Genomic DNA, 13,474 nt, shown 5'->3' with positions numbered 1-13,474 from the left:
ATCTAGAAAGCTGGGCTGGGTGCAAGATCCACACAAGACAAAATTATGTAAAGTAGCTAAGGCTATGACGCTAAAGGTGAGTCACTAAAGAGATCCTGAAGAAGTGATTGTAACAACTCGACTGATTGGGGGTGGGGAGAGAATGCAAATGACAAAATAATTCTAGGCTCCCTGTGGATTATCTTCACATCATCAGTACAATGGCATGAATCCCCAAATAGAAGTTAAATAACTCAGTAAGTCCACATAGGAAAGTTCCCCAATTTTTCGATAATTCTCCACGTCCATAATACCCACCATGTCCCATTCTACATCATTCAGGCCACTATTCATATGAATACCTTTGCAAAGGGTGCAGGTGATTGCAAGGGGAAGGAAGGGATGAGAAACTTTCCTTCCATGAATTAATTTCCTTTAGTTAACTTGGGAGCCAAGCCAATATGATGCAACAGTAAAACAAATGTGCAAGGGAAACAGGAATAAAAGTAAGTATGACACAACCATGTTTTTCTGAGAGCATTAAAGGATGCAAAGAAAAGCAACAAAACAGCCAAGTAAAGGCTGAAAAAAATGGTTCATATTCCTAAGGCAATACTACCAAGTGCTCTGGCAGCGAGGCACCTGGGAAATTTTGGAGCTCCTGATCAAGTGTCTAATTCCAGAGAGGTTGTGTTAGTCCATTGCAGCAAGCACAAAGAGACTTGCTTGTGGCTCCTGTAGGATTAACAAGTTTATTGCAGACTAAGTTGTCATGTCTTGAGTCTGAGCCAATTTTGTGAAGTGGGCACTTAAGTAAGTAGGTAAAAAAAGAAGTATGCCAGACTCTTGATGCTTTTAAATAAAGTACAAAATATCAATCAATAAAAAAAGAGATAAATAGGTGGCAAGGGATTACACAGAGCACAAGTACAAACAGAATCCAATGGATGAATGTAGATTTTCTCTGATGGGGAAAGTTTCACTCCCGCCTAGCAGACAAGCACATTGGTATCGTACATCAAACATATGATGCAGTAAAAAATTAGGTTGTTGCTCAGAATAGTCACTCTCAGTAAACTAAATTAAGCAAGTTTTAAAATTAAAGCTATCTTCAGACACAAGAAAAAACAATTTAGACCTTACTGCATGCATCCATTTAAGGCGTAAACTGACAGGGTTTTGCTGCATTCCTAAAGTTCAGAAGCCAACTATGAAAAACATTTTATTTGGTCAAGGAAATACCAATTTTCCCACTATTTTAAGCAAACAAAAGATAATCTTCTGTCATGCATTTCCTTATATGGATAGTAGGATGGAAGGCTTTCTCCCCTCCTTTCAAAAAAGTTAGGAACCCATATTATCTCCTGGCACTCAACCAAGAAAAACAAACAAACCTTTCAACTCCCTGTCTCTTCTCACAATGCCCTTAAAGATAACCATCGACAAATGAATAATGAGAAAGCAGTTTCAACTAAAAATAGCTCTTCAAAATGGTGGGGACACTGACTGGAGTAGCCAGCCCTCTGAGTTTAGTATGAAAATAAGAAAAACAAAGTCTAATTCTTCCTTGTTTACATTAAACAGAATGTACTTGTGTGGAACTTGCCCAAAGGCTCATTTTGGATGTTTTGCAACTAGCCATCTGCTTCTTTGTTATTGCCTGTCAGTAAATGCTTTTTCTTTGAAATGAATATAAGGTAGAAACAGATTCAGTTAGGGTGGTTTCTCATGCTACATTTTGCGTTGTGGATAACTAGGAACAAGCAGTATAATGTAGAGGAAAGGGCACATGAAAACTGCTTCTTTGCCCTTTAAAATACAGACTGGGCACCTGTTTCCCTGCATGCCAAGTTTCACCACCATTTCATGTGTTCCCCAGCATTGTGGCCCAGAAAGGTCCTATTTTCCCCTGAAACTAGTGTGGAACTGGTTGCACAGGGAAAATTAGGTTGCAAGTTCATTCAGAAGCTTTCCCATTGAGAACCCTCTATTGATACAAAGACAAATGAGTAGTGCCACCCACTATTCAGCTGAAGCATGATCTCTTGAGCTGCTATGTGCCCAACCTATCTCTGGTCCCAATACAAACAAGCTCCAGTGTACACTATTTCCAGGTTTCCCACAATAGCACAGCCAATACTTGCAGAACACATGCTTGGAGTCACCACCTACCTAAATGTTCAAGCCTTGCTTGGCTTGGATTTTCTTTTTAGAGCAGCAAATATGAATATCTAAGAAGTGATCAGGCTTCTCTGCCTTTTCCCAGCTCCCACTGCAGCTTTTCCCTCCCTCCCTCCCTTCCTTCCTTCCATCTCCTCTGCAGCCACAAGCCACTCACCCTACTATTCTCCCCCTCTCCATCGGGTTAACATGGTTAACAGCATCATCCAGTTGAGTGTTCCTATATCTGGACAAGTGGAACGTTCAGCAGATATGAGTGAACTACGGAGAGCACATATACAACTACTGAGTGGCTAAACCTACCATGTTTGTGTGTGAAGAGTGGAGGACAGAGAGAGAGAAGTGGGGTCAAAACATAAAAATATATTATGTAAACATATGCATCTGCAAGTTTCCACTCGTTTGTTCAATTTGTTTTGTTACATGTGTGGAATTAAGCTTTCTGTCCACTAGGTTGTGCTTATAGGCAGTCACTCCTAGCAAACAAACTCTAGTAAGTTTACTGCTACACATATTTCATAAGAGGACATGTATTTATTTAAGTCTATTGGAGTGAGGGGAGCGGTGTGCACAACAGATCCAGGAATCTGTGTCACGCTTCTTTCGAGCCTTTCAGTTGATATGAAAGGCATCTTAAACCTGTATGACTTACCTTCATTTGACATTTAACTGAAAGCTTCTTATTTTAAACAGTCCAGATTTGCAACCTATTTAAGAATGAAGCCGAGCAAGAAAAAAATGTTTGCTTTTCCTATAGTGGTATAATTCAATCCCAGTCCAGCAACTGCGGTGCATGAACGTATGTTCACTAGACTCATAAAGGAACCAGCTCCCTTTGGAGACAAGGAATGCTCAACTATTTATAATAGGGAGGATACCCACATACGCCCTCTGAAAATCAAGCAAAAGAAGGGGGGTTCAGAGGCCTCCTTGGAGAATTGATACATACTCCTCGAGAGTAAAATTCATCCTGTTACTCAACAGAAAGCGCTGCGAAACAATGAACACAATACTATGCTGGAAGTACTCAATAGTGTTTTTAAACTACATCTACTGGCTAAGGTTCTTGTGCTTGCTTTTCAGCTTGGGAGCAAAACTGCTTCATGCCCTTTTACATTTGCACCTCCTTCACAGTCTTGAGAATGGCAGATGGAACAGGATCAGAAGCTTTGCTATGCTAGTACTGTATCTGTCTCAGTGGTAGAGCTTCCATGCTCCAGATTCAACCCCTAGCAATGCCAGGGAGGACTGGGAGAGGCCCCCCGCCTGAAGCCCTGGATAGCTGTTGTCAGTCAGTACAGTGGTGCCTCAGGTTACATACGCTTCAGGTTACAGGCGCTTCAGGTTACAGACTCTGCTAACCCAGAAATAGTACCTCAGGTTAAGAACTTTGCTTCAGGATGAGAACAGAAATCGTGCTCTGGCGGTGTGGCTCCGGCAGCAGGAGGCCCCGTTAGCTAAAGTGGTGCTTCAGGTTAAGAACAGTTTCAGGTTAAGAACAGACCTCTGGAACGAATTAAGTTCTTAACCCGAGGTACCACTGTACAGGCAATGCTGAGCTAGATGGACTGATGTTCTAACTCAGTCTAAAGCAGCTTCCTGTTTTGCATCTGCCTACAGAGCCAGGAACTGCAAGGCAAAACAGCAGCAGCACATGTGAGGAGGTTGCTCTGCAGGGGACCTGCATCTGGCTACTTCAGCTGTCATTTCCGAGTCTGGATCATTTCCTCCAAGACCTGCTCCAGAGATTCAGAAGCAGAATGACAACTGGAATAACTGAGGGCTCAGGGGACGGGGGACGGGACTTTTTGTCACTTCTCTAGTAATTCATGCTGATGTTACTGTATCTTAAGCTATATATCATAAGCCACCTAGACAACTCCATTTAGTAGGTGGGCATAAATACTCAAAATAAATAAATGCCTAATCTAAAGAGACATTATATATAAGGTGATTTAATGTAATAGTACTCCTGAAATGAGGGACGCGGGTGGCGCTGTGGGTTAAACCTCAGCACCTAGGACTTGCCGATCACATGGTCGGCGGTTCAAATCCCCGCGGCAGGGTGCGCTCCCGTTGCTCAGTCCCAGCGCCTGCCAACCTAGCAGTTCGAAAGCACCCCCGGGTGCAAGTAGATAAATAAGGACCGCTTACCAGCGGGAAGGTAAACGGCGTTCTGTGTGCTGCGCTGGCTTGCCAGATGCAGCTTGTCACGCTGGCCACGTGACCCGGAAGTGTCTGCGGACAGCGTTGGCTCCCGGCCTCTAGAGTGAGATGAGCGCACAACCCTAGAGTCTGTCAAGACTGGCCCGTACGGGCAGGGGTACCTTTACCTTTTACCTTTTACTCCTGAAATACCCTTTAAATCCGTTCACAGTTTTGTTCCCTTCCACTTTTTACTCCCATTAAATGTTTTCCAATTCTCTCTCTCTTCCTTGCTGACTACCTTTGCTTTACTGCTTCCACTCTAGGAAGTTAGTCACTAAATGAGCTTTCCCCAACATGGTGCCCTCCAGATGTATGGGGCTGCATCTCCCACCAGCCCCTGCCAGCCCGTCACATCTGGAGGGCACCAGGTTTGGAAAGGCTGCCCCAAATTAAATATGATTCCATGGGTCTTCCCTATAATCCAGTTTCCAGCATCATAAACCGGGTTGAAAATAGCAGGCTTGCTATGGCAACCGTGAAGGTAAAAATGGCAAATTGTTTAAAGTTTCGTAGCTTGCAATTAGCTCAGATCAAAGCCTTCTCCATTCGCTTGAGCTTACTTCACCGGGCATTTGAAAGCTGAAATCATTTTTTCCATTTCAAACAGGCAGCTACCAAGTCTACTGAAGCTGTGAGTGCAGCGGTTTTTATGAAGGAAACTCTTGGTGCTTTACTGAATATGACATTTGCTTTTATGGACGCTCTTGCTAATAATAAAATCCATTAGGAACTAATTTCTATTTAGTCACCGTTTAAAAGTGCTGTTGAAAAGTATTTTTAAGCTTCCCTTTGTACGCAGCAGTATGAGGATGCCAGCTCCCAATACAAAGCCATAAAAATAACTTGCTCTCGCAGTACAGAATGAATTGCACGCATGACTTCCCCCAAACCCAAGAAGGTCACAACAAGACAGCAGGACCTTGGTAAAGGGCACATAAACAGCTCTGCTCCTTTGTTCGCGCATTTCTTTATCAACATTTAATTAGCTAGCACTTCTGGCTTTACTGGGAAGAGAAGAGTGTTGTGTTGTACACCCTGTTCTGATGCACCCATAACACAACACAGTTCCATTATACTATCAGAGGAGCAATTGATCAGCATACCAGAATGAAGTGCGTTAATTCCAACATACCGTACAAAGGAACATACACTGAACATTAACTCCAGTCTACATTTGGACTGTGTGTGTGTGTGTGTATAATGTATTGTAGTCCTAGTTCAGACTTATTAATATGGATGCAATCCACTGGGGACCTGTCACACACACATAAACATGATGCATAAATTGCATTTGCTTTCAGGAGACTTGCATTATTAAATTTATATCCCACCCTTCCTCCCAAAGGAGCCCAAGGCAACACTGCTGTTACAAGATGCTAGTGGGTTATGTATTGGGAATTAATGTGTTAGCCGGACCATTTTAAAAATGTGGTCTTTTAAGGAAGCAGATGGAAGAGTCCCTTTATTTACCCTAGGGTACTTTATGGCATGAAGAGTAAGGTAATACACCTTTTTCTAGTTTAAAGGAACAACTTGCAAATTAGATCCAACCTAGAGGCTCCATGACAGCTTAGAACTCCTCAGCATAATCAGCTTTGGAGAACACATTTTTCCAAGTGTTGACTCCCCTAATGTGTTATCTTAAACTGCTTGCTTTGAATTTCCTTTCTGCTATATTACCCATTTCCTTTGTTTTTCCATTGCCTATGCCATTGGCCTTCAACTGGTGGATGAAGACTTACCACAAACATTACCATCATGGGTTCCCAAATGCATGCTTGGGTTATAGGAAGGTCCAGGGTTAAAAAACATTGAAGACTATTGGACTGTGCTATCCACCTGTTCTCTCTGATCTTATGATGTCAGGAAACATTTCTGTCTACCATCACCACACACAAGGGCCCTTTTAAATATTTTTAAATGAAATAATTTGAGCTACCTTTGCAAAAGAAAGTAGTAAGTATTCTAGTCCGGAATAGTTGACAGGAAACTATTTTCTGGGTAAGAAGTCATAGGGTTGCCCTTTCACAAGGCACATATACATTATTCAACAGCATTTTCCTAGTCAGTTGACTACTTTTACCAAATGATGGGGGGACGCTGGTGGTGCTGTGGTCTAAACCACTGAGCCTCTTGGGCTTGCCAATCAGAAAGTCTGCACGATGGGGTGAGCTCCCTTTGCTCTGTTCCCAGATTCTGCCAACCTAACAGTTTGAAAGCACACCAGTGCAAGTAGATAAATAGGTACCGCTGCGGCGGGAAGATAAACGGCATTTCCGTGTGCTCTGGCTTCCGTCACAGTGTTCTGTTGCACCAGAAGCGGTTTAGTCATGCTGGCCACATGACCTGGAAAGCTGTCTGTGGACAAACGCTGGCTCCCTGAGCCTGAAGTGAGATGAGCGCCACAACCCCATAGTCACCTTTGACTGGACTTCACCATCCAGGGCTCCTTTACCTTTACCTACCAAAGCATGGATATGAGAAGACCTGGGCATTTTAACAAAGCCCCAGTCCTACATTAAGTACCACAGCACTGTCTCTCCACATCTCACTTACACTAAAGGAAGGGAAAGTGAATCAGGTTCTGGCAGTTGCTTTTTGCCATTTTATAACCAGAATGTCTATCAGAATTAACACATTCAAGTGTATTCTATCACCATGTCGTAACTCAGATGCACAAATGATAAAAAGCAAGAACTCGAGCAAAATACTAATTTTGATACAAACACAAAACAACAGGAAATACTCTTTTAATTAGTGATTATATAAACTTTTGAAGGCCATTACCACCACCTCTAAGACTGGACACTGCTACTTCTCTTAAAAACAAGATGAATGCCCAAATTGCGCCCAAATGAATTGAATGCCTCTTCATTCAGCAGGCACATAATGTTACCAAATATTCCTTTTCACTAGTTTCAAGTGGCACATATTTTCTGCAGCTTTTGACATAAAAAGGTTTTTAAAAGGCAAAATAGGCTCACCCGAGAGATGGTCAGAGGCATGTTGAAGTCTTTGCCACCTTGAAGCCTGAAACCCCAGGGGGCTGGACCAACCAAAGAAACGCTGTAGTTGTTCATGGTGTCTGGAAGTCAAGGTCTAATTCCAGAGAATGAATGCCTGTAAGGAAGTTTTAAAGGATTATTTGGAAAGTTGAAGAAACTCACATACAAAGAACAATTGCAATACGGCCTTCAGATATTAACATTTTGAAGTCTCTAAGAGGAGAGTCACCAACGTCCAAAGCCCAGCCTGTGAATTTTCGGTGGGGGGGGGGGGATTATTTCATAAGTAACAATGAATGGATACAACACTGCAAACAAATACTAGGTGAGCTTGGAAGTTTCAAAGCTTTTAGCTTTGTTTACTAAATACAAGCAAAACAAGCCTGCTAAAGTAGACCATACTCTAGGGCCTCAGAAAACGTTCTGATGCAAATCACCCTCCAAAAGCTGACTAACCAATTAACTAGAACCTTTGTAAGAGAAACACTGACGTTAGTAAAATAAGGAGATGAGTACTTGCCAGTTTTGGACAGGGCAAATATCAGCCTAAAAATAGACCTTGCAGCTTGGAAGTACACCTCGTGTTCCTCATATGCTGGTTGCATCTGTGCCAGGAGTGCTTTTTGCTAGCTTTGGCTGGTTGTCCAGCTGCACCACTTCCTGCATGACAGGGAATTTGCAATCCTGCTTGGATTACCACAATGAATTCTCACTCAACTTCTCTTAAGAGACTGTTTGGCAACTACCACGTAACTGATGGATGCACAGTCACAGAGAACCATGAAATGTTGCAGTAGCGGCCAATTCTCTCTAAAATCCCTAAGACAGGCTTCCACAAACTCAGCCCTCCAGATGTTTTTGGCCTACAACTCCCATGATCCCTAGCTAGCAGGGCCAGTGGTCAGGGATGATGGGAATTGTAGTCTCAAAACATCTAGAGGGCCGAGTTTGAGGAAGCCTGCCCTATGACTAGTATCTTATGGAACACCACTTCCCCACCAAGGTCTTCAGAGACCTTGCTCTGGAAACCCAGAAGTTTGTAGTCTACATTTCACCAGGCTGGAAAGAGGGACTTCCCTGGAATGGTGCTGCACTTTTGAAATCCTTTTACAGGAAGGCATATATCACACAGGGTTACACAAATGTAGTATCCCTATCCAGGTAGCCTAGCCACTAGTGAACAAGGAATGTTGTCCTGTCAGTTTTATTTGCAGATGAGCACAAAGTTCCCCTTCCCTGAACCACAGACCAAAGGAACAAACCCTTTGCATCCATATTCCAGCACATGCAAAGGATTCAGGGTGGAGAGGGAATGGGCGCTTACTTTGTAAGACATTCACAAATAGAAAGAATATCTCAAGGGGGCTGTCCTTCTCTCACTCTCTGCTGAGCTTCTGGGTGGCGACAGACAGCCCTCAACACCTGGAGATAGAGATGCATCATGTTCTTGTGTGCTTCCAAGGCTAGCACAAAGTGAGAGCTTCCCTCCCCTGAGTATTTTGCTCATGTGTTGCCTACATCCTTTTAAATGTATTTGTGGGAGGAGGATAGGGGGAGTTGTTGTTTCATCCTTTTCTTGTTTTTACTATATATTTTGTGTTTATATTTTGTATTTTTATGATGCCCCAAGATCCACCCATGAAGGGCAGTATACAAATTTAATAAATAAATAAAATTAAATAAGTGCTAGGTGTTATTTCTAGGTGCTTCTACTGCTCTGTTCTTATTCTGTGTTGCCAATACCAATAGAAAGGTGGGAAACAACAGAATTACAGATAGCATAGTGAGCCATCTTTGCTCAGAAAGCTTCCTCTTTCATTCTAAACATGGGTGGGGACTGGAGAGGTGTAGCTCCTATGCTAAAGGTTAGATGCTAGATACTGCATATACATATAAAGATTCGAATCCCCACGACAGGGCAAGCTCCCATTGTTCAGTCCCAGCTCCTGCCAACCTAGCAGTTCAAAAGCACATCAAAGTGTAAGTAAACGGCGTTTCCGTGCGCTGCTCTGGTTTGCCAGAAGCGCCTTAGTCATGCTGACCACATGACCCGGAAAAACTGTGGACAAACGTCAGCTCCCTCGGCCAGTAAAGCGAGATGAGTGCCGCAACCCCAGAGTCGTTCGTGACTGGACTTAACTGTCAGGGGTCCTTTACCTTTACACACACACACACACACACACACACACACGAAGAAGTCCAAATTTGCTAGCAAAATGTACCCCTAGCAAGCTTCCTATGTTACACATATGGTGTTTAGGTTTACATGCAAGATGCTTTGTGTACACACTGAAAAATGCCATACATGAACCCTGCTCAGCCCAGTTCCAAAAATAGATTCCATGACCGAGTCCCCTCAGAACTCAGCCCTGGGTGTTGCCTCAGTCTCTCTCTTCTGAAGGAAAAATGCTTCACAGGCGCAAGAGAATGGAACTGAAAACATGGCACATAAAGGATTCTAGGTTGCGGCTGTTCCATTTCCTCCTACTCTGCAACCGCCCTCAAGCCATCAAGATGGAACCTCTGCTGTCTAGCTTCTCCAAAGCCTTGAATGCCACTTATTTGTTTTCAGTCAAACCATGGAGGATTAAGCTAAATGTTTAGTGTCACCCCAAGATAAGGAAGGGTTCTATCTCCACTGCCTTAAGGCGAGCAAAAGGAAACATCTGAGCACGGATGAAAGAATAAAGAATTGCATTAAGTGTTACACAGTAATTACAAATCACAAGGGTTATTCAATTGTTACCCTAAGCTCAGGCCGAAATGATACAATGCAACAAGAATTGCATTGTTACACAATAATTACAAATCACAAGGGTTATTCAATCGTTACCCTAAGCTCATACCAAAATGATACTGCAAAACGTGGAATTAGGGTCTGCACACATATGCAGGTGCCTTAGCACATACCAGGTTAGGATAGTAAATAATTATGAATGCTTAATCACTGGCTTTCTTGCTGTGAAATATCTGCAGCTCTCTGAATTTATTGTTATTAAACAACCAATAAAGTTATAGACCAATAGTCAAAGCAACTTCCTTTTAAAACTGCATAAAAGGAATCAATAAAACAATACATTCTTAAAACGAATAATTATATCCTTTTTCATTTTAAAAAGGGTTTCTCAGACTTTATGAATTTAGAAATACGTGCATATGAACACTACTGTACAGTTACAGCAAGTGTTAAAGTTAATACAGTAAAAAGAATAACAGCCCTTGAAATCTTCTACCTAACTCTTAAAGCACACAAAGCAGTAGCTAGCAGAAGTTACATAACACAAACCAACATTTTGCAAGCGAAATATTTGCATATGAAGCCTAAGGCATTTTTTTAAATGGTAGATTTGTTGCTGCTGTTCAAAGTTCAAGCGAAGTGTTTCAGCACCACATGAGATAAAATATTGTAACTGAGCCTTACGTAGAAGCTGTTATCCATTCCCATCGATTTGGAAAGGCTGAGAGGCTGCACAGACACTAAAACGAAACCAAAGCATGGTATGGAAAGATACTAAAGTTACCTAGTATTTATGTGGAAATGCATTTACCCCAAGTGATTTGGGGAGTGTTATAAAGGATACTTCTTATTTCCTTGAATAATATTTACTGCTTTGGTGTGGGGGGGGGGGGGTGGCAAAACTACAAAACCAGTAGCATTTTTTAATGTGGCATTGACAACGTTGCCCAAATATGGTTTAGCATACCACAACAATTCATATTAATGTTTCTCAAACTGCACAACAAGCCTCCCCAAGGTAGGGGTGGGGGACACACTGTACCAAGGCAAACTTCTAAATACAAGCACATAGTTGAACCAGAATCCTTCTAGTGGCTGTCAAATTGAAAGACTACCTGTACTGGTATCTCGCCTCCTTCAAGAGAGAGCCTTACTACTGCGAAAAATCCTTATCTTTTTCTGCCAACCCCAAAACCAAACCTGAGACCCACTGCTACAGGCAGGAGTTCAGAGCACAGAATGTCAGAGGTTAGCAATGTGCTTTAACCTCCCCTGGCAACCGCTCATAGAACATGCTCACTGCCCCTTTCTGCAATACACGACATGTCTATACTTGAGGATGTCATATTCTGGAAATTAATGCATTAATGGTGGTAGTTATCTGGTTTAATGCACTGTATGCAGAACCTACGTACTAAAGACTCACTTAGCACCATCATCTGCTATCTCCCTTTCACCTCCGCGTTTCATTGAAGCTGCAATCGGTTCCCCTCAAGAGACTTTAGATGCTCATTTTGACATTTAAAGACTCGCACTTGGCTAATGTTGCCAACGCAACATTTTTGGAATGTTTAAGTTGCATCTCATTGCTCCCCTAAAGTCTCAGATGGGCATCTGTTCCCATGAAGATTGTATAGTTAAATAAGCAAGGAACAGGTTGCTACGCTGCATTATATTTTTAAGGATACCACAAAATATGGCAGCTACAGGGCACCAAACCAAAAAGCCCTACCCTTAAAAGTCAAGCCACACTAACCATATACCATGTGGGTGTGCATGTATGTGCACACACACAGGGGACTTCTACTTTTTCTATCTGGCTGCAGCCTAGTTACCAAAGCCCTGACAACGGCCAGAAAAACAGAACCATCAAACAATCCCACACCCTTCAACCTGCCCTGCCCTGAATATGTTCCCTAAGACTCTTTCCCCCTCCATGCTGTCTTTTGCCACGTCCGGATTACAGGTTTGTCAGCAGGCTGCAGGAACGGCTAAAGTCTTGCTGATGAAATGTGATTTTCATTTTCTTTTTCTTTCTTAAGGGGGAAGTGAAGCTGGGGAAAGGACCCCAAGGAGAGGCAGCGCAGGCACCTAACAAACAAGATTATAACTGGCTGCTCACTTCCCGTTTACTCGATCACAGGTCTTTGAAAGGGGGGTGAGGGGAGAGGCAGACAGACAGATCCTCTTGAGACTTCACCCCAGTGCCACGGACAGGAGTGCGCCTCTCTGAAAAGATAAAGTCGGGGTATTGGGTGGGTGGAACTGGAAAGAGAAATAAGAAATCTCTGAATGTCTTATATTCCGGACTTTGAGGGCTGTCTCTCGGTACTCGAGCCTCGTTCGCTGAACTCTCCCTCCCTGCTTTTATTCCCTTCCTCTGCGCGCACTTTGCTACCGACACAGGTCTCCTTCGCGGCGGGCTTCTCTCACGCCCTCACCGCTCCAAGTGAGCCGGCGCCGCGGGGAGGAAGAGGAGCAGCCCCCTGCCTCTCTCCACGCCCTGGGCAAAGGCGTCGCTCTCCTCTTCCGCAGACCCTGCCGCCGCCGCCGCCCTCGCCCTCCTTTGGCTACGCGAAGGGCTTCCCCGCGCGCTCCCCTCGGCCGGCACGCCGACTTTTTGCAAGGGAGCCTCCTCCTCCTCGCTCTTTACCTCGGGCGGCGCAGTGGCCCCTCGGGCAAAAGTCCGTTTTTTCCACTCCCTCCCGCGCAAAAGACAAAACCCCTCCACTCACTTCCGAGGCGCGCGGAGTTCAGGGCGCACAGGCAGCAGCAGCAGCAGCAGCAACACACCGACGACGCGCAGGCGCTCCCAGCAAACTCGCGAGCGTGTGAGAGCAGACGGCAAGCCGAAGCTCGCTCGCTCTCCTCGGGCTCTTGTTTGCACTTCCGCCCCTTTTCGCGTCGCTCCTCCCCTCCCCGGCTCAGGAGGGACGGCGAAGCTCTCTCTCCAGCTGAGAGGGGAGGGAAGCCGCGAGACGCCCGGAGGGGGGCGGGGAGACCGGGACCCGGCGCAGGGAAGCCGAGCTCCAGCTGAACTAGCTGAACAGCCAGGACTCATCTACCTCTCTTCTTTAACTTACGTTTCTTCGGAAGTAATTGACGCTAGCAAAGTATACGTAAGGCTACGGTCTCCCTTAAATAAATAACAACTTTTAAGCACGGTGCACTTAAAACGAAACGCTCCCAGGCCCTATTGTTAGCCGGTGTTGCGCACATACTTAATGCGGTGTAATTCTATAATTACTTCTAAAAGAAGAAAGTCCCAGGATGGGGCAATCCATGCGTGTGTGCCTTGAAGGGGTGGCCTGCAAGCGGCTGTGGTGGTTTCTGGGTTCCAGTGAGATCTTGCAAGAGCCCTACA

General features: G+C 44.1%; 1 protein-coding gene across 5 annotated transcripts in view; it reads right to left on the bottom strand.

Annotated features, from left to right (window-relative positions):
• PDLIM5 (PDZ and LIM domain 5) overlaps positions 1–13,150 on the bottom strand; it is a 122,117-nt gene extending 108,967 nt beyond the window's left edge. Inside the window, exons 1-2 of one of the 5 annotated variants that reach the window (XM_083398311.1) lie at positions 12,846–13,150; positions 7,353–7,488 (exon numbers count right to left, since the gene is read on the bottom strand). In XM_083398311.1, coding sequence (XP_083254437.1) covers positions 7,353–7,448 — 96 coding nt within the window. In that variant the 5' untranslated portion in view covers positions 7,449–7,488; positions 12,846–13,150. Of the gene's footprint in view, positions 1–7,352; positions 7,489–7,574; positions 7,792–10,794; positions 10,814–12,845 lie in introns of those variants that run through there. The other 4 variants (XM_083398314.1, XM_083398315.1, XM_083398312.1 and 1 more) reach the window with 4 other exon arrangements.
• Positions 13,151–13,474: the final 324 nt, after the last annotated feature.

Source organism: Podarcis tiliguerta, assembly GCF_965153285.1.
Source record: "Podarcis tiliguerta genome assembly, chromosome: 9".
In the NCBI taxonomy this organism is placed as follows: domain Eukaryota; kingdom Metazoa; phylum Chordata; class Lepidosauria; order Squamata; family Lacertidae; genus Podarcis; species Podarcis tiliguerta.
The sequence above is the reverse complement of the archived record's forward strand: the minus strand, read 5'-3'. Positions and strand labels throughout refer to the sequence as shown.